General features: G+C 37.9%; 2 protein-coding genes across 2 annotated transcripts in view; one reads left to right on the top strand and one right to left on the bottom strand.

Annotated features, from left to right (window-relative positions):
• The window catches only part of LOC112687576 (autophagy-related protein 16-1), a 179,411-nt gene that overhangs the window by 11,983 nt on the left and 140,312 nt on the right, over positions 1-27,116 (top strand). The window lies entirely within an intron of this gene.
• Positions 306-27,116, bottom strand: LOC112687575. The gene is made up of 6 exons (XM_025560327.1): positions 26,709-27,116; positions 8,972-9,244; positions 7,068-7,269; positions 3,377-3,713; positions 1,238-1,909; positions 306-1,136 (listed from the first exon to the last, which is right to left on the bottom strand). Exons 1-6 carry the CDS (start codon positions 26,710-26,712, stop codon positions 591-593), a joined length of 2,034 nt encoding a protein of 677 aa, XP_025416112.1. The 5' UTR covers positions 26,713-27,116; the 3' UTR covers positions 306-590.

Genomic DNA, 27,116 nt, shown 5'->3' with positions numbered 1-27,116 from the left:
AAGACTTGTGCTGAAATATGTATAAAGTGATTGAATTTGATGAAATGATTGTACAATTTTACGAGAAACGATTGAATAAATAGTTAGTTTTCTAAATACAAACAGAAATTCATAATTTTGATAATCTAATACAATTGAGTTTATAAAATAGTTATTATGTAAACGTAAATATTTTATTGGAATATAAAATGTTAAATGTTTTTTGAAAACGTATTATATTTAATATTGTTTATTGAAAAATGAAAATGAAATTTATTCAGAATCATCTCAAGTATTTAGAAAATTAAATTATTTTATAACCTTTTATAAATGATCGAAAAAATTAATTATTTTTAATTGTTTTGATTATATTTATAATCTGATAATGTTAAAACTTAAAAGTCAAACTTACTAGCCTATATAAAAGTTAACGGTCTTAAAATAAAAAATTATACTAAATTAAATTTATTTGGACCGTTAAGGCTATTTGAGCGCGATGTCACTTCAAAAAGATTGTTTATCAATATGATTAACAAATATATAATTTGTTTCTAGCTAATTTAGATTAAAAATCTGTCATGGCAAACTGTCTCATTAAGGAATATTATCCCTTAGTATCGTTTTGCATACCCCGAATCGTACAGCTTACACATGCTGTCTGTCCGTCCAACTGGTATGCTCATACTTACTGAAAGCCCATCTTGATGATACTTATCGACTTGTCTTTTTTTGTTCCAAACATACGCCCAAGCTATTAACACAGCGACTTGAACGGCCAGAAACACAAGACACGATATTATAACACCAAACAAATTAACGCATAAACTATCGATATTGTAGTCTTGGTGTTTTATACTGTATGTTGTTGCGTCAGTTGGTTTCATTTCGGGTGATGCTTGTTGTGCACCGAATCCAAATTTATCGGTGATTTGAATGCTCTGCACAAGTAGCAAGTCGTCTCTTGCGTCTGAAGTGCTCTTGGTTGATCTTCGACGCCTTCTCTTTCCGAACGAGTGTACAGATCTGAGTTCTCCCGATGCATCTTCTTGATCACATTGAACAGGCTCGCAGGTTGGCATACAAGGTGTAACCAGGGCTCTAAATTGGACTACTTCGGATGAAGGGAATTTAAATGCATCAAAATATGATAAAAGAATCTAAAAAAAAAAAAAAAAATAATAAAAATCATATAATGCCAACCCAATATTGTGTACAAAATAAATAAATGTAAAATTAATAGAAAAACTAAAGATTGTACCTTTCCACTTCCTGTATCTGCCGATTTATATAGAGGGCCCATAATAAAGTGATCAGTTGGACATCCATCAGCATCAATCAATACGATTTCACTAGAGTCGACACCGTCCATTGCTACTAGTTCTCTGACGAATATCTCGTAAGGACTGTTTTGATCCAATATTTCAAATCTTAAAGCCAACGGATCTCCTACTTCAGCAGAAGGTTTTACATCAGCTCCTTGACGGTCTGTTATCTTCATAGCAACGTTCGGAGAGTCCACGATGACTTCTTCCGTCATAGCTGGTTTTAAATCTCCCTGTATACCCAAGTCTACTTCATTTGAAACCGTTTTGTTTGTCAAATCGTACTGACATGTGATGGCAACTCCAAGATCGGAACTGGTGATTATGGTGTCGTGGTGTTGAATAATTACGTCATTCATATATCTACCCAAACCTTGTTGTTTTACATTACATTCTACGTCATCGTAAGCCATTTCAAGTTCAAAATCCAAACTTCCTCTTACATCTTGAACGCAAGAGTTTGGATTTCCTTTAGCATAAATTTTTCCATTGAATAATTTACTAGTCTTAATCCTAGCAACCATGTCTCCTGAGCGGCATTCGATACTTATGTTGTAACAAGAGTTGAGCTCGTAAGTAGATGCTTCTGGTACCTCTAGGTAGGGATCCTAAAACATTTTAAATTATATAAGTGCATTGGATTACATAGAAATTAGTATTCTTTACGCCCGTATATTTAGAACGTGTGTATCATTTAAAATGTCATTGACCTGCATGCGGGTGGACAGGTTTCTTGTTTTCAAACTTCCGTGTTAAATATTTTAAATGATTCAAAATGTACTGTTAATTTTATCGTTGTTTTGAGATTCCAAACACTTACATTTAAATATTTATGAAAACTTTCTTTTGAAATTATTTTGAATTTTTCTATTTTCTATTTACAAAAGTATTTGTTTATTTAAAATATAATTTTGTGTTAGACAAAATATCGAATTGAAAATAATTACATTTAAATTATGGAGAGTAAATACTTTTTTAGTATTTACCTGTTTTATTTGTTTTGTAAAATGTTTCACTGTCGTAATAATTCATTGGATAACTCACAATCGAAAATACTCTACGAAAATATTTTACCGGAAATCGCAAAATCGAAAACTGCCAGTTACCACTTAATAATATTTATATTATGTGCTAAATCTATTTTGAATGGAAGTACTTCTTTTCATTTCTCATAAGTCAAAACATTCAAGGTTAATCTAGAGAAATCGTTGAAAAATGAAAATACCCAGATTCATCGTTCTTCGACTATTTACTGGCAGACACTTTTAGAAAAAGATAATATTTTAGAACTCGTCTTAAAAAATCGCAGTAAAAAAATATACAAACGTTGGTGTCATAATTTTTATCGGCATACCGATTCTAATCAACCGAAAACTGGGTCGATATATATCGAGGGCCTCTATAAGACCGACATCCCGGGGATAACGTACCATGGCGTTGGTTTGTTATTATTACAATTATTATTAGTATTATTGTGTGTATGTGAGTGTGAATATGTGCACGCGCGCGCGTGCGTGTGTACGTGTGGAAGGATTCCGTTTTTGGCACCACTCGAATGTGGGTTACAACAACTAAACGTGTTTGAGAAAGGATACGGCACACGGTAACGAAAACATGAAACATTAGTTGCCTCATTATTGAAGTTCAGTCAACAATCGAATTTTATTTTTCATTTTCATACAATACAAAAGAGGTGGATTACGTATTTACATAAATATATGAATATTTCAACTATATGGTTAGTAGAAAGAATGAGAGTGTACACGTTGAACGAAACAAAACGTTGAAAATAGACTTTTTAGGAACAAATATCCACGTTTGAAAATGCATTGATTTTTGTGTATCCGTATATCTACGTGTGATATATCGTTGCTGAAATCGAATGTCAAATGTATATTGTACATCGAGTTTGGAAAATACGTGCATGTTGAAACGATAACCTTTTTATTATTATTATTTTTTTTTTTTATTATTTCAATTTCATTCTACATGAATCGTATCGAAGATGTTTCCGGCGTAAACTTGAAAATAATATCACGCTAGTGGTGTGTCGTACATTGTCAAAATAATTTTACCTGTATGTCGGCCAGTGTAGCCCGGGAGTGATGGCTGAGCCTGCAGACGAATTCGCCGGTATCACCGTAATCGTACGAGTGGCACCTGTACGGCGAGTTGAGGCACAGTTCCCGGCAGTCGTCTAGCGATCCGACGTCTTGATACACGGAGTCCACGGTCTTTAGTATGCGGCCGGGGAATTTTTTGAACTCGCACAGTTTTATGGGCTCGTCCACACAGTTGTTCTCCAAGTAATCCATCCCGCTGGCCGGTTCGAACACCCCCTGACCGGCTACCGTCAACCTGTCCATGTCCGAAAGTTCGCACTCGGCAGTGCTGTTGTTATAGTTTGCTGACCTGTAAAAACGTCACGATTAATGTGACATTCAATACGCGCGCGATCGTTTTATTTATTTTTGCTATTCGTAGATTTTCGTGAAAAACCATAAAACCGCTCGATTTCAGCATTATATGCACATTTATAATAGGGCGAAATAAATACTTCTCGACGATTGCGAATCGCCAAAAGAACCCGTTTGGAAATATCTATGTTGCGCTTGTGTTATAATATGTATCGGGTCTAGAGTTGTTCGTATCTATGTTTGTGGTAATTAAATCTGTAGCACTACTAAACAATCATCGATTATTGCTACCGCCACTACGTTATTGAATCACGATCGAATAGAATCACGAATTTAATTTCCGGAACATTATACAAGCCATTTACGAACGTGTTTCGTGCGTTTATTACTATGTACGATTTACGCGGAGTGTAATGGATGCGCACGTTTAGGTTTAAAATTATTTTGTTCGATCACTGTTAGTGGGGCGTTTTGTTTGAATTGTTTTTCTATAACATTATTATTAAGTCATTGCATTCAACGTTCGCGTTAGTGATTTGTTATCTTATGGCGACGGTCCAATTTCGTTGCGACTTGGAAATGCGCCATATTAGGAGCGTTAAAATGTAGTGTACGCGCGTCCATGTGTCTAATTATGTGATGACATTGCGGAATATCGATACTTATTATATAACATATATTTATGACGGAACGATTTAATTCTATAAATATAATCGATATATGAAATTATTTCAACGTGTGTTCGTAAACTAGTTTTGAAACCGTTTTCTTAGATTCGTGCAAAAGAGCTTGTCATTCTCGCGCATGTACACGTCGTCCGGATGTTGTGTGCGATTATTCGAATTATCTCGTACAAGATTTGTCGATTGTTTATGAAAATATTTTAATCATAATCTTGTGCTCCGCGTTTAAAATAATATCGGGATTTGGAAAATCGGAACAATGTTGCGGGACAGGTTTGATTGGTTCGAAAAAAGGCTGTCTAGTCGTAATGAACGGTTTTCAAATCTTGGTGCACTAAGCGAAGAAGGTATTGAACGTCAATGGACGTAGCGAAACAATTTGAGAAAAATAATAATGAAAATAAATTAAGTGAACATCTTAAGCGAATTGCATGTCAGTAATTGCCTTATATAACTTCGTTGAACGTAACGGTTCAATAACTATTAAATGTGAGTTTTCGCTTGTCGGAACTGTTATAAAAATGTACTTCAAGAGATTGCCATTCACTGAAATGTTCAAACATCCGAGCGACTATAGAATGGCTTACAATGAATTAAAGGTGAATGTATATATATATATATATATATATATATATATATATATATTTAAATTCATTTATACAGCAAAGTTGTACAATAATTTACGTGTTATCGGACGAGTGGCACTTAAAACGTTCGTAAGTGATGATAATACGAAAATCGTAGAGAATTGTCGTAGAAGTCCATAATGTTTACGTGAATAAGGTTTATCAAAAGAAAAAAAACATTCCTAAAATTCCGGTTTGCGGGAGAAAAAAAAATCGGTGATTTGCGAACACGAGAGGTCTCTGCAATTATATTATTATTACTATACGCATTATTTTAGTACGGACTGCGTGCCAGTAGGGCAGAAGAGAATCAGTAGGTGAACCGCTCGACGACGATGACTAACCGGTTTCCAGCGGTCGTGTCACCCGAGTATCGGCTCTTCTGTGACCCTCACGCTCGGCGCCGTTCTTACGATGTCTCGCGAATAAGTTATTTCATGCAAATCCACCGTTCGTCTGGCGTTTAGTAGGCCGATAAACTCATTGATTCCCAATAATGACTACAAATTGCTCGCGAAACACCATAACGTGCGGTGTGCGACGGACGACGACCTAACGAATGTTTTACGTAGAAATACATATGTATTATGTATTGGATTTGTCATGCAGTCATCGCGACAAGTCAATGACATATTTTAATTTCCATTATCGTACGGATATGTAAGGTTTTTTTTTACCCGATGATCCGATTCGGATAACATACGAGGAGAGAATACCACACGACGTTCATTTTCATATGCTATTCGTAGGCACGTTTTTGTGTTCACACGTGTATGATAACAATATCCGTGAAGTGACCGTTGTCGGTGTTGGAATGTTTCCAATGTATTATTCCTGATTTACACGTTTTGCTTACATTTTTATTCCCAGCGGATCGAAAATTCAGCATAGCAATAATTAAAATCGGCCATGTAGATCGATCCCGGTTAATGTGTGAGACGACGGGGTGTGTAGGGGTACTCGTGTTTGTCTGACGGAATGTCAATTTCTTTTCAATTCGACGTCGCGCGCGCGCGCGCGTGTGTGTGTTCTACATTTATTTACGTGTACGTGTGTGTTTACGTGGGTGAACGGACTTACGAACGTACAGTTATAACGATAATGTTATTAGATTTTAGTGCGCATAAATTGTGTATTTGCCATGTTTACGGAATACATATTATAGATCCGATGGAAATATAACTATATAGGTACTCATTTTAAAATTTGTATTACGTGACCAACACCATCGTTTTTATAGTTTTAAATGCAAAACAATTCAATCAAAAGTTTTCGGTTGTGGTGGTGCGTGCGTGCGTGTTTTATATATAAAGAAAAAAAAAAAACTAGCCATTTTATTGGAAAATATTTACCTCCCTATTACAATTTGAATACTGTTAAAGCGATGCGTGTGTGTGAGGCGCTTTAAGTGTTTTCAATATCCATTGTTGGTTGGTCGTGATCGTGGAAAACAATGTGCGACTTCTTCCGCGGTTAATTAAGCGAACCGAGTAAATTGATTAACTCTTAAAAAGCTCTCTAACCATTTATTTTTACAACGACGTGATAAAATAGGTGTTATTTTTTATTATTCCTAGCGATTATGTCCCGTACAAATAGACAATTACCAAAACGGATTAGGCGTCCGACATCGCAGTTCATTCGAAAAGCTAATACCATTTTATATTTATTTTAATTTTAACGTTATTAATTCGACGTGGGTGTTACTAATTTTGTTTTATTACTTTTTTCGAGCGGTAATAACCTTTAGAACAATTAGAAGAACTCTATTTCTTTTATAGTTAAATTATTTAATTTTTACTTCTAATGAGGATGTTAAAAGAGTTTACATTAAAAAATATATTAAAAATAAGTATACAAACGATATTATGTTCCCAGATAAGCAGTTGCGGAAATCTAATAAGTTTCGTTTAAATGGTATATTTTTAAATTTTTATTTGAATATGGAAACTCAAAATATTGAATTATTGGTTTAAAAATTTCATTATTTTTTCAAGTCGATTTCATATAGTATTATGAATTATCTTGATTTGTACTTACCGGCAGGAGAATTCTCTTTCGCCTAGACATAGTTCTAAACAATCTTGTCTGGATGATGCGGATAATTTTTTCTTGCCAAAACCTTTGAGCTTATAACCTTGTACTCTATCGAAGCACCAAGCTCTTTCGCAAGGCTTGATACCTAGACATGTCTTTTGCGCGTAAATCGTGAACACTGGAAACTGTGATTTGCTCAGTGCTCCTAAAAAAGCATAAAAATAAACATGCGAGTTAAGTAAGAGTAGATATCTAAATGCGCATCTAGTAGGATTTTAAACGTGACACCTCATGGTTGTTTGGAAAGTCAGGTGTACACATTAGTTATGGAACGGGATTGAAAACGTGACGTACGGTTTAGTCGAGAACTATCCCCCTCCCCTTACCGGTGAATATAATTATTATAAGGTGGTAAAAGTACAATCAGTATTGTACGGAAAATTCTTAAAATCAGAAAACAGTATGAATTTATTTTTTATTCACGTAGGTTATAGGAAGAACGCCGTAATTCGTTTTCATAGAAATGTCCGCGAATCGCAGGCGGTTTAAACATTTATCAAAAAACGGTGAACGTTGTTTCGAATGACCTCACATGGTGGTCATCCGTCTACGACACTATGTCGGAATCAACAGAGGTAGCAATAGCAGCGTTTAGGTAATAATCAATGATTGGGCGAAGGACACGTGAATTTGGCGAAGGAAATCCGTGCCTGAATACACTGCATAATAATGAATCGTGATAATAATAATCGTATCGGTTGAAACCGTGTCCGAACATGACCGCCAACCGATTATCGCGTTATCCCGTTTTTCGCTCATCTTGCGATCGTCGACATCCGAAAAAATAGCGAAATCAAACGGTTGTAGAAAAAAAAAAAACCCTCGGCATACGCGACTAAAAAATTGCCTAATTTCACGAAGATAATGGACTTCCACCGAAGCCACTCGATTCTTACGCAAGATTATCATCATGCGCTCTATTAGATCCCATTACGTAATTTACATTTTTCACTGGCCAATTACTATTTTTTACACAGCACTACGTGTAACGTTAACAGTATATTTAATTTGCCTTTATCGTAAACGACTTTTGAGCGTATTGCCGCACGCTGTTTTACAATAACATAACACACAGCGTGTACAAGTCGTTCAATTCGATCACCCATCTGATAGGTCGCATACGACGTGGCTGCTATTATAGACGTTTGAAAATTTAACGGCCCGTGATGGTTGGATATGAAGTGAACACGTTTTTAGGAGACATTACCGAAACGTGGAAACGATGCTGCTTTTTGTTAAACTGGAATGTGACTCGAGGTCGAAATCGAGTGTTTTTCGTGATGCTCGAAATCGGGGAAACGTGTTGTACAATTCGGTTTGATTCGAGCACGACCGGCCGGGACCGCCCGAACGTCGCACCGCGCGCTCTTTCGCCCACGATGCCGTTTCACGTGTCCGCGCGGCACCGATCGAAAACCGTTGCCCGCGGTGGTGGATGCCCCGAGGAGGAGAGTACGAGTAACCGGGCCAGTTACGATCCGTACACGTTCAGAACGTGGTGTGTACCCCGACGATATAAAAACGTTTCGCCGCCTACCCGTACGGCACAACGTCGAACGATTTGAATTGGTTATCGGTAGCGATAGAGGTCGACCTCCGTCGAGTGAACACGTAAAGCTCGCGGGGGTTAAGGCTTTGGACTCATCACGACGGTGCGGCGTTGTTACATACGTTCGTGCTACCGACTCGGCTGGGCTCGGGAAGAAGCGGCAGCCAGCATAACTCCCGCGGTACATCCGCCGGCGCGCGGTCTCCCTACACCGTTCCTTTACCCTAGACCGTTGCTATTGCGTAATTGTGCCGTACACGCGAATCGATAAAAAGGGAGCAACACACCCCTCGTTTACCTGGATAGGCGTCCGCGTTCGACGAGAACATCACGCACAGGCCGGTCTCGTAGTTGACCGAGTAGCACGTGTCGTTTGACTGGCAGGCCTCCAGGCAGTCGGTCAGCATCAGCGTGCCCGGTATACTGTCGAGCAGGTCGTCGGGCGCCGTGAACACGTACCCGGTAACCAACTCGAACCCCGTCATGTCGGCTTCGCAGTCTTGCAGAGACGTGGCCGAAGCCACCGTCAGCATCATGACGCACGCGTACAGCGCGCTCATGAAGGTCTTGCCTGCAACAGTACGCGAAACAAAACGAATGAGTATACGACGAGAATGGCAACCGTGTACACCCACCGCGTAGTGGGCCCGCACACCGTGGCGACCGGACGTGTTATCGAAATCCCGTCTCAGTACGTAGAGAAAAAAAAAAAAACAATTTTCCGAATACAAATTGTACGAGCGATACCACACGAAAAAAAAAAAAAAAACGAAAATACGTGCAACCGCATATTATAATAATATTTATATTACTATCGTCGTCGTCGATTTTCCGCTCAACGCAACACTCGACGTGTGTAGTCTTATGACGACGAGACAGCAAAAACATCTTGTGATACGTTTTATTATTTAGTATTTTTTTTTTTTTTCTTACGTACGTACATTTTGGTTAACATGCGAGTAAGACGACGCTGTAAAAACAGAAAATAACGTTTGCGTATAGGATACCCGAAAACATCCCACAGCAATACACATTATCAGTGTACGCTGTCGGTACAGCCATTAACACGGGCTTACGCGTAATTCGCGCAACTTAATCTAAACCGACGTCGAGTGAATCGTATATTTTATTATTATTATGTTTTGTACGGCATATTATACTATGTACACCGTCATTACTGCCCCCCGGAGAAACAGTAGATTAATATCACGTCGTCGCTGCTGTTTAGACGCCTTTCCAGAGTGTGGGACAACGGAAGGTTTCTTACTCAGTCATACAGTGTGACATAACGGATTTCGGTATCTTATGTACAATACGAATAGGTTATACCCCAATCCTCGTCGGATTTTTAACCCGTAGGATTTATATATGTATATATATCATATAGATGGTTCTATTTTCCTTGGTGTTTGATTTGTTGAGAATAATGCTCGGAACGAGTCCGGAAGCGATGTTGTTTTACATGGTCTTAGAAAACAAGTGAGAAAAAGAAAAACAAACAGGGAGAGTAGGAAAATATGCATTAAACCGCATGCAATTACTCCAGTATGTGTATTGATTGCCGTCGATTTACTGCTATATTATAAGTGTACTTGCCGCCATTCGGTTTGCTGTGCGGTGACCGATGTATACATGTAATGGCGTACATGCTTATGTGTAAATGCGAGTGTAGATGAAATCCAGACCCCGTACACGTCTTACCGTTAATAAAATGTGGAGAATAGAAAAAAGAAAAAAACTATAAAGCGAAATAATAGTAGCGTGTAGTTGAGACGAAATAAGTGCTTTTGCTGATACGGTTTTCGCGAAGACGTTCATTTTTTGTTTTATATTGATATAGAATTTCATTGAAACGTTATTCGATATAATATATTAAAATGAATTAATCATTTTTTCGAATTGCACTTGTGGGACATATATGTAGTTTATTCGAATGTATTATTATTACCATTCTAAATAAGAAGGTAACACACCACTGCAGCAATAATAGTAGTGTGTGTGTGTGTGTGTGAAGGTGTTCATTGTTTACTGTTATTCGAAAAATTACAATCGATCAGAAAACGTAAAAGTCAGTTTATCGTTTCTGATGAAGTTCTATGTGTAGGTAAGCGCATATAGGTGTGTGTGTGTAATTTAATGTACCAGAGGCTAAACCAAACGCGTTTTGTTCGGATTGAATAATAAAAACAAGCGGTGTTTATCGTTCGTCTACGATCGATCACACCTGCACGCGCACCTTGACGTGTTATCCTCTTTGATGAGATTAGCGCGCAACGTGTTTACCGGAGGCTGTTATTGTTTTAACCGTTCGGTCCGAGTTGCACATATTAATTCGTAGACTTGTGTATACGAGTCATCGTCACGAGTTAATAAGTTTTTCTTTTTGTAGCCTCACATTCACGTGGAATAACGTGTAGTTCACCCAAGATAACTGCACGCGACTTTTCACCCGCCGAATTATTTTCATTACCATTATTATTATTATTATTATTATTATTATTATTATTATTACTGATTTCAATATCACGACAACGACGACGAAGAGCAAGTGTGTCTATAAATAATAATATAATATATTATCACGTAACGGTGGTCTTGCGCGCGGGACCTTACCCGGAGGCGTTCCATGACGCGTTCTGAAACCAGTTTTATTTTTTATTATTTTTAATGAGACGCACGCCGTGGACATCGCACAATCGTCTTTTCTACCGGGTTGAAAATATTTAATAATGTTTTTTTATACACTGGAAAATCGGGAGTCGATGTGCCGTACCTACTCATCCATTCTTGACCTACATTAACAAAAAAAATCGAAGGTTTTTTTTTTTTTTTTGAACCGCTATTGAAAAGTCACTGGAAAAAACCGTGAAACAATCTGTGTTGCTCTTCTCCGCGCAAATAATAGATGGGTTAAAAATATATTATTTGTAAATCGAGAACCGTCTTCGTAGTGCGTACCCAACTGTACAATAATAATAACGAAAATGCAATTACAAACCGTCGTTGTGAAATTCGAAGTGTCTTCACTGTATACACCGTAGTTGTCTGTAATATAATTGAGGCCGATTTCATGTTTCGCGTGGTCCTCTCCCAGTGATGTCACGGAGTACGGTACGCGCAATGTTTGTATTTTTATCATAATTAACCTATCATATTTTTCCTGCAACGAGTATGCACCCGATAAAATCCAATATACGAAAGCACACTTTTCTTTATTGCGGAAAATTCCATCGTGACGGTGACAATCATGCATTAATTTGGTTCTACGTAGTTATGCCACCGCGGCAATCACGCTAAATGATGATCTCGCTTCGGTTGACGGATATGAATCATGCCTGGTAGCAATACATGCAGTGCATTTTTCAGACGGTATTATAAAAAAAATTACGTTTATTTCGTCTCGCACACTTCCACTTAGTCAATTTGACACGTTTAAATCTGGTATACAACTGGATTTTCTCAAAATGTTTTGTCATCAATATTAGTTATATGTATATATATATACATATACATATATTCATACATATATAATATTATTTTTAGTTTTTGTGAGATACTTAGGTGTTTACTAAGTAGGTTTTTTGCATATTAATTTTTCTTTTGTGTTCGAAATGTATTCGGTTCCTATCATATAAATTATTTCGTTCTAACTGTGACATAAGTTGTTATGGTACGTACAACATTTGTGCTCAAGTATCGACGATTTGAATGGCAGTTTATTGTCGTGGTTATTTTACAATGATCTTAGTATTAAACGGTTTTTAACTTATTATAATGTCAAATACAAATTATAGATTATTATTTTTTTTTTTTTTTTGGCGGACACCTTACACATTCATTATTAAACAAAACGTCGTTTAATGATATTCGATTATTCTACGTTTAATAACAATTATTTTATGACAGTTCTCTCGTGATCGTTCGCGCTGCGTCCGTGGGAAACGGTTTTTTAGTAGGATTATGTCTCATAACTGTGCAGTAATAATAATTAATGTTATGCAGTTTACCATCAACCGGTTAGTGCAGCCTAAAGCGACGAAGAGTTTTTTTTTCGCTTTAACGTGAGTGTTCATAATATTAAAAAAGAAAATGAACCGAAAAATATACATTGACGAAAAAACAATACGACGAAGATGGTTCACCATATGCTACTGTCACCGATAATAAGTGTGTTTTCTGACCGGAAATATTTTGTTTTTCCACAACTCAATCAAAACGGCATTCCATTAGAAGGGAGATTTCTCTGCTGCAGCACTATAGTACGTGTTCGATTCGTTCCGAGAGGAGAAACAAAAACTGCGCCGAAACAAAACGGGTGCGCGAAAAAATAAATAAGAAATGCTTCTTTTTATTATTGGGCAACAAAAGGAAAATTGGCTCGCGATGAACACAATGAATCGTTGTCGCAAGTGTAAAAAATATTATGTACTCGTAACAGCACACGCGTTTAGAGAACTGCTTGCATCGTACATGTCTTGCGGAGGACTGCACGCTATAAATGTTTCACCGGAAAACAGTCATCGCAATCGCCCGTGTATTCTCGTCATAATTTATCGTGTACTGCACACGAGATCAAGAAAATCATATTATTAACCGCGTGGTAATAATATAATAATTATCACACTCGCACTGAGGTGTAAATATACATATTTATTTATAGTTTATGTTTGCCGCGTAATCTTGTTTTCTCGAACAAGTCTCAACGTCCGTCCATGACCGGACGATGCGCGCTCTTGTGCTTGGTGATAGAGTTATTTGTGCCGCGATCGATCGATCGGAGTTCGTACAAAAATGATATCCGAGTCGCAGCTGCGGTTGCATTTAATCAGTCTGGTCGGGTCATCGTATTGTCATAGATTATTAAGTCACGTTACGTATCGTATCCTTCACGCTTAGCCGTCGCCTATTACCATGCTGCACCAGTCGGGACATTCGTTGCATTCGTGCGATGTTAATAATCACATGTACACATGTCTAAATGTATTCTCGTCCTGCAATGACCTGGAATCTCGTTGTGAGTTGGTTCATATTATACTTTTGATGGTCGAGGCTCTTCGCCGATCAACAGTAGTTATAATATACATATATATATATATGTATGTATGTATATTTACACTCTGCAGCTTTAAGAATCGAGTAAAAACGTGATTGTTGCACCGGAAAACATCGGTCGCCGTAGACGTGTTTATATACTTGTATATATATATATATGTGTGTGTGTGTGTGTGTGTGTGTGTGTATTATATTGGCGAATAATGCAGAAATATAGGTCAACAAATTATTATTATCATGTATTTTTGTAGAAGGTATATAATATTGGCGCGCGTCCTGCCGGCGGTCGTGACCGCGGCGCGCGCTTAGAACATTCTATTGTGTGCTCGCGCGCGCGAAGCAATATTGCGTCGCCTTTAACGAGCCGGTTCATCTCTGCTGCGGTGGCTATTCACATGGCTGCAGGTCCTCCAGGGGCCAAAGATCGATCTGCCCGTACTGTAAAGCGTGACAAATTTCGCGAATCCGAACGTCTATCGCGTTGTTAAACGCGTTCGCCGAATTATAATCGTCGTTTGATCTAGTCGTCATGCTGCGAAACCGTCGTTGTCCCGGCGCGTCCACTATGTCTCGAACGAGTATCGCATAATAAATAATTAAAAAGTTGTGTCCGACGAAAATACAGTACGTCGTAAATTATGTTCAACGGCTGACGTTTCTAACGTGGTGTATTTACGTTTACATTCATTGTACACGGTGTACGCAACGCATACAAGTTTCCATGTAAATTTGGAATCGGGTGAAAATGCAAATTGATTTACCAACCGGCAGTCGTAGTACGGGCGCATGTGTCTGTGCGTTATCGTATATTTTGTACTCGGGTCGCACGTGCGTATTATCGTTTCATATATATTTATACACTCGTTGGTGAGCGGTTAGCGATTCATACATTCTTTGCGTTGAATACGATATGTAGCTCGTCAGAAAACATTTAATGATGTGATGTACGTGCATAATGTACCGCGTTCTCAATCGTGCGCGTTGTGTCTCGCGAGTCACCGACTTCAATCGCCGATGATGTGCGGATTCACTTGATTCGGTCCTTCTGTGTAATACAATAATCATCCTGTACGGCGGCCAAATATTATTGCCGCGTGTTGGACGACGTGCGTTTAGTAGTTATGGGTTGGACACGCGTGATGATGATCAGATGCGTTTTTCACGGCGTATCGACCTTACCGTCGATCTACAGTTATGCGCGCCTCGTCTACTCTCCCCGGCTGGCCGGTCCGCCGTCATACGTGACGATATGTACGTGTAACGTGCGCGCGCGCGCGTAAACGTCTACCGTTCGTCCCGGGCAAAAACGAGTGGAAAAGTACACGTAGGTATTGATAAAAAGAAATAGATCTAGACGGGGAAAGAAAAACGACGATGCGTGTTCCGCGTTTCCGTCCGTTGTCCGTCAAAGGTTTCGCCGTGGCTGTGAGAACTGTGCAGCAGCACGCACACAAACCGTACAACGTACAACAACAACAACAACAACAACGATATGCGCGTACCGTGCGTATGCACGCTGAATACTGTACACGTCTCGACTTCAAAGGAAGATACAATAATATATCGCCTCGTTGAACGTCTCCCGTGTGTGGGCTAACCTAACGGCGGCAGTGGTCGCCCACGGTAATCCGCACGGCGTGTGCACGCATCGTTCTGGCTTTACTGGTACACTCCACGTGTACGCACATGCATTGTGTCCTGTGGCACACAACGGTTGATCCTGGTGCACGCGAAAAAGACGATTCACCGCGCGTGTTGCAGTAGCTGTGCGGTGCGTGCCGTATCGGCTGCCGAGTGGTCGCACCGTCACTCGCGAATTTCGTATTCTTATCCACGGCCACTTGTGGGGGAGGGAGGGCAATAGATAATTACTTGTGCGGCCGTTTTGCCTTCCGCCGTCGTCGAACCGGTCGCGTCAGCGAACGATCCAACCGGTTTTTTGTGTACTTATACGATTTGTGCTCCAAATCGCGATTTTATTTATTTATTATTTATTTATACGCGTACGATACGTGCGCGCGTGTGTTGCGATGACGTGTTCGCTTAGAAATGCATTCGTCGTCGTCGTTTATTCGTACCTCTACACGCGTGGTGGTATAATATGTTTTTGAATATTATTTTTTTATTACTGTTACACGAAATTCGGTTAAATCGCCCGTGAAAAACACGTATACGCGCGTAGATGTTGTCGTGCGTAAGCGCAATGTGTATATTAGCTGATATCGAACGACGGCGGAAACGGCGGTGGCGGCGCGTAGTGATCGCTGCCGATGCGTTCGCAACGGAAAGGAATTCTCGGCGTGTAGTTCTGTCCGATTCACACACATGTATGAATACGTGTGCGGCGGTGTACCGTTACTCGTGGCGCACAATCTTCCGAGGGCTTCATTGTTTTTCATAGGAACCGGACGGTTTTCCTGTTTATTTTTCCCGCGTGGTCGCTGTCGCATTTTCTTCAACACTTTTTCAGAATTATGTCGGTGAACGATCGACGGTTTCAAGATACGATCGTATTTCGATTGCTCGGTCGAAAAATCAAAATAAAACGGCATTCCCCGTTTTCCTATCGTTGAAAAATAAAAATTGCGGCCAAAACGATCCAACCCGCAGGTATTAGAACATTACGCCTAACGTATGGCTGTGCAGATCTCTCTCTAGCATTGCGGATCATTTGCCACGCGTAGAATTCTTCTTTTAATCTATTACGAAACTCACGATGCACGTTCTGTAATAATTATACTAGACTACGTGAAACGGACCGAACGGCAAGAGAACGATTGAAAACATACAGTAAATGTACGAATAAGATTGTCGGATACGTACAATTTATTGTGAGATCTCTTGTTGCTCAGTGTTCATAATAAACACCGTCGAATTACCGAAAAAATATAATATAAAACCGGTGTATCCACTAATATAATTCTACTACTAAATGGTATAAAAAATACACACACGCTTACATATATATATATATGTTAAATTCAGTAGACTGTGGGAAAATTTAATTGGAGTTGATACTGCTCACTCGCATCGAAATCGTCGAAACACATATGATTATGTGGTAAAATGCGCGCGGCTGCATCCGAGTTCCGTCCCAAAATTAAAAATGTAATTTGAAGATATACAAGTTCCGTCCCTGGTTTTTTTAAATAGATATACCAATTGCGTCCCGTGTCAAATCGAATAAATAGCAATATCATATTATTTAGAAATAAAGTTAATAAAGATAATATTATTTCAGCTATTGAACTAAATAAACTTTTCAGTCGTTATTTGTGCATGTCCGTGCCATTTAATATATATCTAAATGGATAGTATACAATATATGTACAGTGAAAAAGGTAACATTTTATTTATTAAAAATAAAATAAAATTATGTTTTCACAAAGAATTAAGCAACAATATCGAACAATGTAAGTGTATTCAAGAACAATGCAAAGCATGTATGAAAATTGGTAAGAACACTAAACTTGTAACAATTGAGTTTTCATAAAAATTGAAGATCAGGTTTTTAGGTTCTCAAAAGCTTGAAATACGATAAAATATGATGGTAATATGTTCTAAAAATAACTTATGAAAATGTGAATAATATGAATACTTGTATTTTTTTTTTTTTTTTCAATGCATTTAATAACAAAAACAACTGTACGAATTATTAATTATTGAACTATAAAAACGATTATGAATGGAATCAGTATATACCCTTTTTTTTTTTTTTTTTTTTTTTAACCGGGACGGAATCGGTGTATACCTTTTTTTTCGTAATGGGAACGGAATCGGTATAGAAAACAAACGTTCCTCGGGACGGGACTCGGATGCAGCATCCGTGCGCGCATGTGAAACCGTCGTCGTTCGAATGTACATAACACGGGTACGTTGCGGCGGTACAGGTGTGCGTAATCATCGTTACGTCGGTCGTTACAAGAGCGCGGAAACGTTCAGCGCGTCTCTACCGGTCGCGATGCGCGTGGACGAGTGTACAAGCGTGATGATGATCGCGAACGTCTCTTTGAAACGCGCATCGGTCGACGGCGATCGCGCGTGTAAATATGGTTCGGCGGGGTACGGGTGCGCGCGTTTTGAACGGGGAACGGGGCGAACGGTCCGGCGGATTCGTTATCGGACGGGCGCGAACGGGCGATGAGGGGTGAGGGGGGGGTCGCAGCTCGACCACGAAGTGCTAATGTGACATTGATTAATAGGTGCGCCGCCCGCCGCGGCCGTAAGAAGACCGTTCAGAACTGCACTCTCGTCCACGTCGTCCGCCGACGACGCGCGCGCTCGCGTTCACACGTGTGTGCTGTACACGCTAATTGTTGTTCGCCCGTCATTAATCATCTCGCGCGATATGCCGAGTAGCACGGGTTGTTTGTCGGGTGCACCGACGATGCGCCGCGCCGTGTGCAGCACGGTCGATGCCGACCGATCGTGTTGCGGTCGCGATCGCGAAAACCGCGCCAGGTCTCGAGCGTCCGCGGTGGACGAAAATCATTCGTACGACCCGAGCAGTTGAAGAGTGCGCGGACGGGCGAAGGGATCGCGCGCGCGGACAAGCCCGGCAGGAGGCAGATCGAACGACGACGGCGCACTGTGTCGACGGGACGAGAGGACGCGATCCCGAACGCGCGTGTTTACCGCGTTCGTTTGCTATTCGTTTCGTCGTGCCGTACACGGTACACGGTACGGGACGCGTGTGGAAAAAATCGCCGATTTCGTTAGGTTCTTGTTTGTCGCCGAACCCTCCGGGCCCACTCGTGTGTTGCCACAGCCCGACCGTATGTGTTAACCGTGATGTTAGGAATATAATGAGTAGAACGGATTTTTTTTTTTTTTATTATTCATTATCGTGCATCGGCAATTATTGTGTGGACGTCTCGATTCGTTCGACGTGCGTACTGCTCTACAACGTATTAATTAATTGATTTATTATGGATTCGTTAACGTGAACATTATTATTGATTATGAATGACCGCGTCGCGACATATCGATCGGTAGGTAATATTCTTATTTTTTTTCCTGCCCGAACCGAGAACCGGGCGAGTACAACGTTACCGCATTACTTCCGCCCGAATACACTTACGTTCACCGTTATCACGATGATTGCTACTATTTTTCGTATCATATCAACCCACTCGATAAATGTCGTTTTTAACGGATTTGTGCACGCGCAACAAGTTATAATATATTATTATTATTGTGCCTGAAACATGAATAATGATTGGCTATAGGTCAATACGAAATTGGGTATTGTTCGGCGGTATACAATACGGTGAATCATTAATGTAAAAAAAAGTAAAAGATCCGAAATTCGATTTCCATACTAACGCATATCATATGATATATATAAAGTCGAAAAAATCGCCAGCACGTGCATCGAGTCACAATGTATTATTATTATTATTATTGTTATACCATTGAGAAGTTAATACGTTGTCGTATTTTTTTTTTTACGATTTTGTTTTTTTTTTTCGCGAAAAAACATTTACAAAAGCAACGGGACTTGTGGACAGCGAAGAATTCTATGTAATATCTACAGAGTGCACGGTGGTGGTGGTGGAGCGAAGATTGGATGGCCAAATTAGAATCACGTACACAGCCGCTGGTGCGTAAACGTTTTTAATTGTTGAGCCGTTATATTTTGCCGCTCGGCGCTCTGTATACGTGTGAGTCGATTATGTCTATTTGCGAAGTATTCGTTAATGTGTTGCACACAAATGCTCATAGACTCTGATAGTAATCCTAAATTGTAATTCGAATTCGGAGATGTTGCTATTCAAAATTCGAAAATACCGCCACAAAGTAATTATAAAAAAAATAAAAACTTGATATGGAATTGAACTTTTCGTGAGGTACACACAAAACAGGGTTTCGCTGGACATCGTTGTTCGTTTATTATTTATACGTACGCTAGCCGATATGTCTATTAATAAGTCGTCATCGTGGTCGTTATCGGCACATTTGTAGCCGACCGTTGATGTTACCGGCGCGACCGTGAGACCCGGGCGCATGACTGATGCCCATTTAACAGACCTCGGTGCGTTCGTTTTCTTCTCTCACAGTTATCGGATGATAGATTCATTGAAAATAGAATTCATCGTTGACATAAGGAAAGAAAAACGCGCCCATCGCACACATGTACACTCGTGCGTATAAACACACTCGCGCATTGCACTGCAGTTCGCAACGATTGATCAGAAGAAACTCAGTCGATGAAAACTTAGCTACTGCAGACAGTAATAATAATAAAAATAATAATGGACAAACGGCGTTAATAGGAAAAAATCAAAATGAAATATCGTGCATTAAACGAATTTTCTGAGGTGCAGTGCCAGTTCTATGGATTTGTCTTCGATTTGTCTCGTAGCCAACACGGCGTGATTCCCCTCTCCGGTAGTCTTCGTTCGCTTTGGCTATAGCGAGAAGTCGTCGGGATCTACATTACGTGTAAATCCTTGACGTCGTTTTTTCTCAGGGAATCGAACGATTTTATCGCACCGGCAGAATATTCGTCCGTTTTCGTGGACGAACGGATATCGTCTATGCAATTATTTAAATCGTTGAACCCCTTTTCTTCTTAATCCGTCTTTGTAATTCGCGTCGTTCCCCACTGTTCACGAACACAATTATATTTTTGCCGGGTATACAACAAGAATAGGCGATCGAGTTTCATGCATTGTATTATTATTATTTCTATTAATTTATTTGCGTACGATTTTTTTGCGGATCGTTTCGTATGTCGCCGTATTGTGGTAGCTTTGTACAATGTTATTTGTAGACACAGCTCGTTCAAAACTGGACGTAATAAAAATCGCCGGTGACACGGGTTGTCGTTGCTACTGCATATATTTACTTTGCAGTCCCGTACATTTCCCAACACCGGTTATTACGTTATTGGTTTCTACGATTTTTTTTCTTTTTTTTCTCATTAATATGTTTGTTTACAAGTTGATAATCACATTTGCAGACACATATATATACACCCATTAGTAGTATCGACAAATTGTGTTGATAATAAATATGGGAACGATCGGATGTATGTTTGTATACTTAATTTTATATTATCTTCTCGTTTCATCTCGTTTTGTATCTTCTCCGACATAAAAATAGTATTATCACATAAATTATAATGTTACTATGAATTTTAATCGGACTAGTCCGGTCGCGGCGCACAACAAAGTCCATTGACACTACGACGGTGGCGCCGTGGTGATATATTCTTAAGCCCGAAAGCGTTCGCATGAAACGGGAAATGCTAATAATATATCGTGTATCAGTATCTTGAATTATTATTTGTGCTACTACGGTTAACTTAGTTGGTCCGGCCTACGGATTTTCAACTACATTTTCGTATCTTTTCATTTGGTAGCATTTATGGTAGACTGTAATATTTTCGAAAACATCATTGTCCTTATTATGTTTGATATATGATTTATATGTTAAGTATATACTATCTTGAAAGTCCGACCCCTAGGTAAAGCTTAATTTTACTAGATTATTCGAGATTTTATACTATAACCGTTTTGTACCTCGAATATGTACAAATTGTGTTAGCTGATTAACACAACAAATAAAAATGTAAATATGTTGTTGGTCAGATATAGCTTTGGAAGTTATTAAGTTTTTCTGTTATTTTAAACATTTGTCTTATGTGTGTGTGTTACATTGAACAGTGAATTATCAAAATATTTATATGAATTTTTAAATTTTGTTTATTTTAAATTTGATTTAAATATTGCTAATATTGAAAGGATTCCATTTTAACCACGGGCTGGTTCCGGCTTATCAAGTTTTTCAAGCCGGCCCGCAAAATGCATTGACATTTTGTCAATATTATTACAAATTTGAAAAAAAATGTATATGTGAAATGATTTCAATGTTTAGCTTTCCTTATTTATGTGAACAGACGTTTTCAAAAATGAAATATGTAAAATTTAAGTATAGATTTAGCTTAAATGTCGAACGTTTATAAGCGACGCTGTTGATTGGAAAAAGTTTGATGCAAACTATCTAGATATTTTAAAATGCAAACAATTTCAAACTTCTCATTAGGTAACCTTACTCGTATCACAACAAAATAAATTTTGAATTATATAAAAAAAAAGAAAATATATATATATATATATACATTTTTTTAAGATATAAATAAATCTTATATATTTTTAAACTTATTTACCCTCCTATTTCTCTAAAAAACTTTAGCCCGCGATGCCAAAGCGTAGCTTAGATTGGGCCCGCCGTAACATGGTTGGAGACCCTCTGATAACTAACTTTAACACAACAGCTTGTTTATCACACATACATTTTTATTTTTCATTCATTAATCATAGTTTTTACCAAAACAATTTTCCATATTCTAAGATGTATACGTCGATTTAAGTAAAAATTATAGTTTTCAGCTTTTATCGAGGTATAAATAGTAAATTTCAGCATTGACTAATAGAACCTAGTTTTATCTAGTGATTGGAACTTTTATGGTTACAAATATAGACATAAAGCAAAGCTTCCCGTCAACTTTGAATCATAGTGATATAGTTAGGGCTTAAACCTCTACCTCCAGACGACTATTCAACCCCTCTTGAAATACTCCTTTTTGATTTTAGATATTACTTGTTAAACAATATTATTTTTTCGAAAAAAAATGAAAAAAATAATATATTAATAATTGATGTTAAAAAACTAGTCCATTCAACAGTGGTGGACGTATATAATTTTAAACTGAGAAGAATTTTGGCTTACTCGGTTCATATAGACATTTTATGCAAAAAAAAAAAAAAATAATAATAATAATAATAAAGATAATCGCTATAAATCCAATACGTTTTTAATTTCTTTCTAGATCTAAAACGTGTCGTGAGCCGGTGACGGTATGCAAAGGTGTGGGTGAGCAACTAATGGTTAGGTTAAGTTCACCGTTTTGGTAACATGACTGTAGTTTGCCCCGCAGTACTCCAATCCTAGTTGTGTGTGTGTGTGTGTGTGACAGGTATATCGTGTGCGCGTGCGTGCGTGATTTACCACCGTCCTACGATCATTTCTGCGCGCGCGCACACGGGTTACATATTATTATATTATGTTCGCATGGTTAGTGATCATAGCGTCTGGTGCTACGCGGATTGGTCACGCGATCCAAGTAAACGACGGCTAAGACGATTATTTGGGGAAAACGATGACGACGTGTGCTTGGCATGTACCGCGGTTTCCCCGTACGGCGGCCGACGGTCTGCAGCGAAAAGACCGTGTGAGAATCGGATCAGGTGACGTGTGGATGACGGCCGTTCGTGTTTGACACACATATCCGGCGTGTGCGTTTGGCCTTGTCGGACGATCTGTTGTTGTCATTACAGTTTTTCTTATTCTATTTTTTCATTATTATTATTATTATTATTATTAATATTATTATTATTATTATTATTATTATTATATTTCGGTCGGACGTGCAGTCGTCATGTGATACATTCGCTAATGGAACGTAATGACACTCATTACGCCGCGTGCCGATCTCGTTCAATTGTCTTCGTCGTCCCTCGACCATCGTTATTATACTATTCTTATTTTCGCCTCGTTCGGTGTTCAATCGTCAAAACAGTTGCTCCCCCTTATGTCCCTTCGACCGGTGTAGTCGAACTGGTGTAAACATTTACTATTTTACATTCTACGAGTCGTGTCGCGGTACCAGGAGTGGATCTCTGGTTTATTTAATGGAAGATCGAACAGGAATAATTGTGAGCGATACATAGAGTACAAAAAAGATTTTACCGTAATTTGAGCAATTTAAAAGCTAAGGGGAGGGGCAATCTTTATGACATCTACACCCATTAATCCGTCACCGGTTGGTTCTGAATTTCTGATGATATTTTCCCGGGAATACCATTCGAACAGTACAAATCATCGCAAATTCATATGTGGATTTTGATCTTTTAATCGACTGTAGGCACGTTATAGGAAATATTAAATGCAAGATAAGTACACTAGATGAGTCTTTTTCTGTTTTAAATCTGTCAAGGAAACCGAAGAAATCAAATGTGTGTTTTATTTGTATTTTATGATTTGAAATTTGATTGCAATAACATTTTTCTAATAATGTTACTCTCATAATCTAAAATATATTAAAAATGATATCTTAAAATCTGATATCTCATAATGTTTCTAAGATTTGTGTATATATTGTTTAAGTATATTTTGTTATATTTAATCGAGTTTTGATCAGAATCATTTTTTGTTGTAATCGTATTTATACGACGCGGGATATTGTTAGCTTATACGACAAAAGACTACTACTGGCCAGTGAATGAGCCACCTAATTCCTGTATCCCACCGGGGACAGCCGTTTCCGATTTCGTGGCCTCGTATGTTCCGAAATATTACTCGTTCTATGTGTGTATACGTAATTCATTGGCAGATGTGCTATGTACACTGCGAGAAGGGCAATATTATAATGGGAGACCGTCTTGTATTTGATTCAATATCAATTATTGATGTATGTACATACCAAATTATAATTCGCGATGTTCGCGCATGTCGACCGAATTTATCGATGTATTATGGTAAAAACATAATATAAAACAACAGCCTTAATTTTCGTTTTATATTTTCAAAATGACGATAACAGGTTTTTCGAAGTACTAGAAAAATTCAAAACGAAAACAAACATAAAATGTACTTCTTCCTATTTATTAATATTATTATTATTGCCGGTAACGCGTTTGGGGTCGAAACCCACTGCAATGTCCCGGAGTTGTAAATTAGTTTACGAAGTAGTTCTATTACCGTTGTACCGTTTACAAGACGTGACTCTTATTATATGTACCACCTATATAGTACATATCATAGTATATTATATTATATTTATCCGTTGTGACTGATCATGTGTATTCGTGTATTCGTGAAGAATAACTATTATTTACGATTTAAATTTTTACGAGTCTACTACCCCACGTCGAAAACACGAACTCGGCGGTGATGAAACAATTCCCGTTAGAACTAAACGGGTAATAGTTATTAATGAATATTTATGTCGTTAAAAATTTGCATATCATGCGAATTTATAATAAAATAATTGTTCTTGTGAGTACCTTGCTATATATATATATATATATATACATATTCTTACGGGCAATTAAACATTACGCGTGAAGGTTTAGACCAAGGGTTCTCAACCTTTTAAGACATATGCCCCCTTTCATACTATTTTATGATGTCACTTTCCCCCCAAATAATAAGATTGAATTATGTTTAATATATATAAATTTATATATTTTATTATATACATCAAGTCTTTAAGATTATTAGTCTTATTAGATTAATATGATAATATGAAAATCAATGAAATTTTCATAAATATTATATGAGTTTATTTGTTAGGAAAAAAATATTTTTATAATTTAAAATTATTAAAACAAATTATATTATAATCTCTTTCTTAAATCTTAAATTTAAAATATATTATTAATAAGTAAAAATAGGTAAAAATTGAAAGGGTTGACACTACATTGTTTCAATTAATTGTGACTTAATATCGTTTTGATTAAATACATTAAAAATTATAAATAACGTTTTCATATTTCGTTGCTTTTTAAAATTGTTTTACGACTCCCTAAGTAGGCACGTCTTCAGGTTGAGAACCGCTGTTTTAGATGTTACATCAGTTTGTTGTTTCCGATGGATTATACGTTTTGTACAAATCTCTAAGTGCATCGAATCGATACAAAATTATTTAATCAGTTCGTTAAAAAAAAACTGCAGTTTTAATTCATATGCACAGTATCACGGCGTGGTGTAGTACGTTGGGTAAAAAACCAGTCCCGCGTGTCGGATATAACTAAAATAGATTTCCTGTAATACTTGCCACTTTTTTTTTATTTTTAATTAATGCCTCGCAAAGCCGCGTCTAAATAAAACAAAACGGTATTAGCTCGAAGAACGAAGACAAAAAAAAAAATAAATATAACGGCGACTTGCTCATCGCACATTATAAATACTATGATGAATTGATTAATCGTAAGAATAAAAAAATCTTTGCGTTAACTGCTATACGATTATACATTGTTGTTATTATTATTATTATTATTATTGTACTGTTTTTTTCGTACACCATTTGTTACTGCACAACTGAGTTTTATCGTTTTTCAATAAAAAACGATTATTGACGAAACAAACACGCTAAAAAACTGTATTTTATACGTTATAGAAATTGTGCGTTTTATTTTTAATCGTGATCTGCCCCCAAGTGCTCGCGTGCAGTGGTATAACATAAACGTCGGCGGACCGTTTACTCTGCTTATTAATTTTCGGTTATTTTGATTCTCCTGTTAAACTTATATTGTTCGAATTCCTATATTATCAACATTTGTCCGCCGCCTAATCTACTCGTCGTGCGCGTGCAATATGACGTGCATAAATGCTGGAAGCGCAAACGTACATGCACCGATAACGGCTACACGTTTTTGAACCCGAGATTTTACTGTAGGCATCATATTATGGAGACAACGGGTCACGTATTCGATTGTTATCCGCGAGCGCAGGCAACGCCTACAAAATTAAAAAACAGTCAATACGACTACTACCTATGAGCCGTATGCATTTATTTCACGTGTGTTTATGGGTATCCATTAACGTCTCTGCCGACACTGATCGTTTAAATTACTATTTATATATTTATACATATACATATGTAGTAGATTATGAAATTGTTTAAACAAATAAATAAATAACTGGTAAAAAAGAAGAAAATACTTGTTTTTATAGAAAAAAAAAAATGTTTTTCAGAAAAATTACTGCGCTGCATGTAATATAATTAAGTATACCGACTTTACTTAATAATTCTTTTCTGATTGGAAAACCGCAAAATACGACGATTATTAGCAATAATAACTGTAATAACAGTTGTAATCATCGCTCTGGGGTTTCGCAAATCGATTGATGAATTTTGTTTTACTGTTGCGCAACAGTCGAAAATAAAACCAAAACCTCTAAAAATGTCTTACCCATTTGAAACGGGGCGTTGACTGCGTCGGCTGAAGCACCGGAGTTGGCGCGACGGACGGGACCGCTGCTGGCTGTAGTCGGTGTTGTTGAGCGAAAACGGCGCACAAAATGAACTCGGTCGATAATTTTTAAGAATCGATATTATTTTAATTATTTTATTTTTATAAAAAAATATACGCGAAAAACGGGCACTCGCGTACCGATGGTGTAAATATGTGATGTATTACGGCGATGCCGGAGAACCAAAAACTTGTGTGTATACCGCTGAGTAGTAAATATTACACGGTAATACGTGTAAAACGATGTGTGTATCGGAAATAGTAACGCGAGCGAGTGTGCAGAAAACAAGAAGATATCAGACCTTGGCCTTCGCCAGTCCACTGGCAACGGACTATTGAAGAACCGAT

Source organism: Sipha flava, unplaced genomic scaffold, assembly GCF_003268045.1.
Source record: "Sipha flava isolate LNK unplaced genomic scaffold, YSA_version1 35a_pilon_pilon, whole genome shotgun sequence".
Taxonomy (NCBI): Eukaryota; Metazoa; Arthropoda; class Insecta; order Hemiptera; family Aphididae; genus Sipha; species Sipha flava.
This window is presented reverse-complemented; position numbering and strand designations above follow the sequence as displayed.

What these genes read in the sequence shown, in the direction of transcription:
- LOC112687575 (XM_025560327.1), bottom strand. An exon ending in CTACACTGGCCGACATACAG is followed by an intron (nt 1,910 to 3,376) that starts GTAAAATTATTT and finishes AAAATGTTTTAG; the next exon opens with GATCCCTACCTAGAGGTACC. An exon ending in CAGATACAGGAAGTGGAAAG is followed by an intron (nt 1,137 to 1,237) that starts GTACAATCTTTA and finishes TTTTTTTTTTAG; the next exon opens with ATTCTTTTATCATATTTTGA.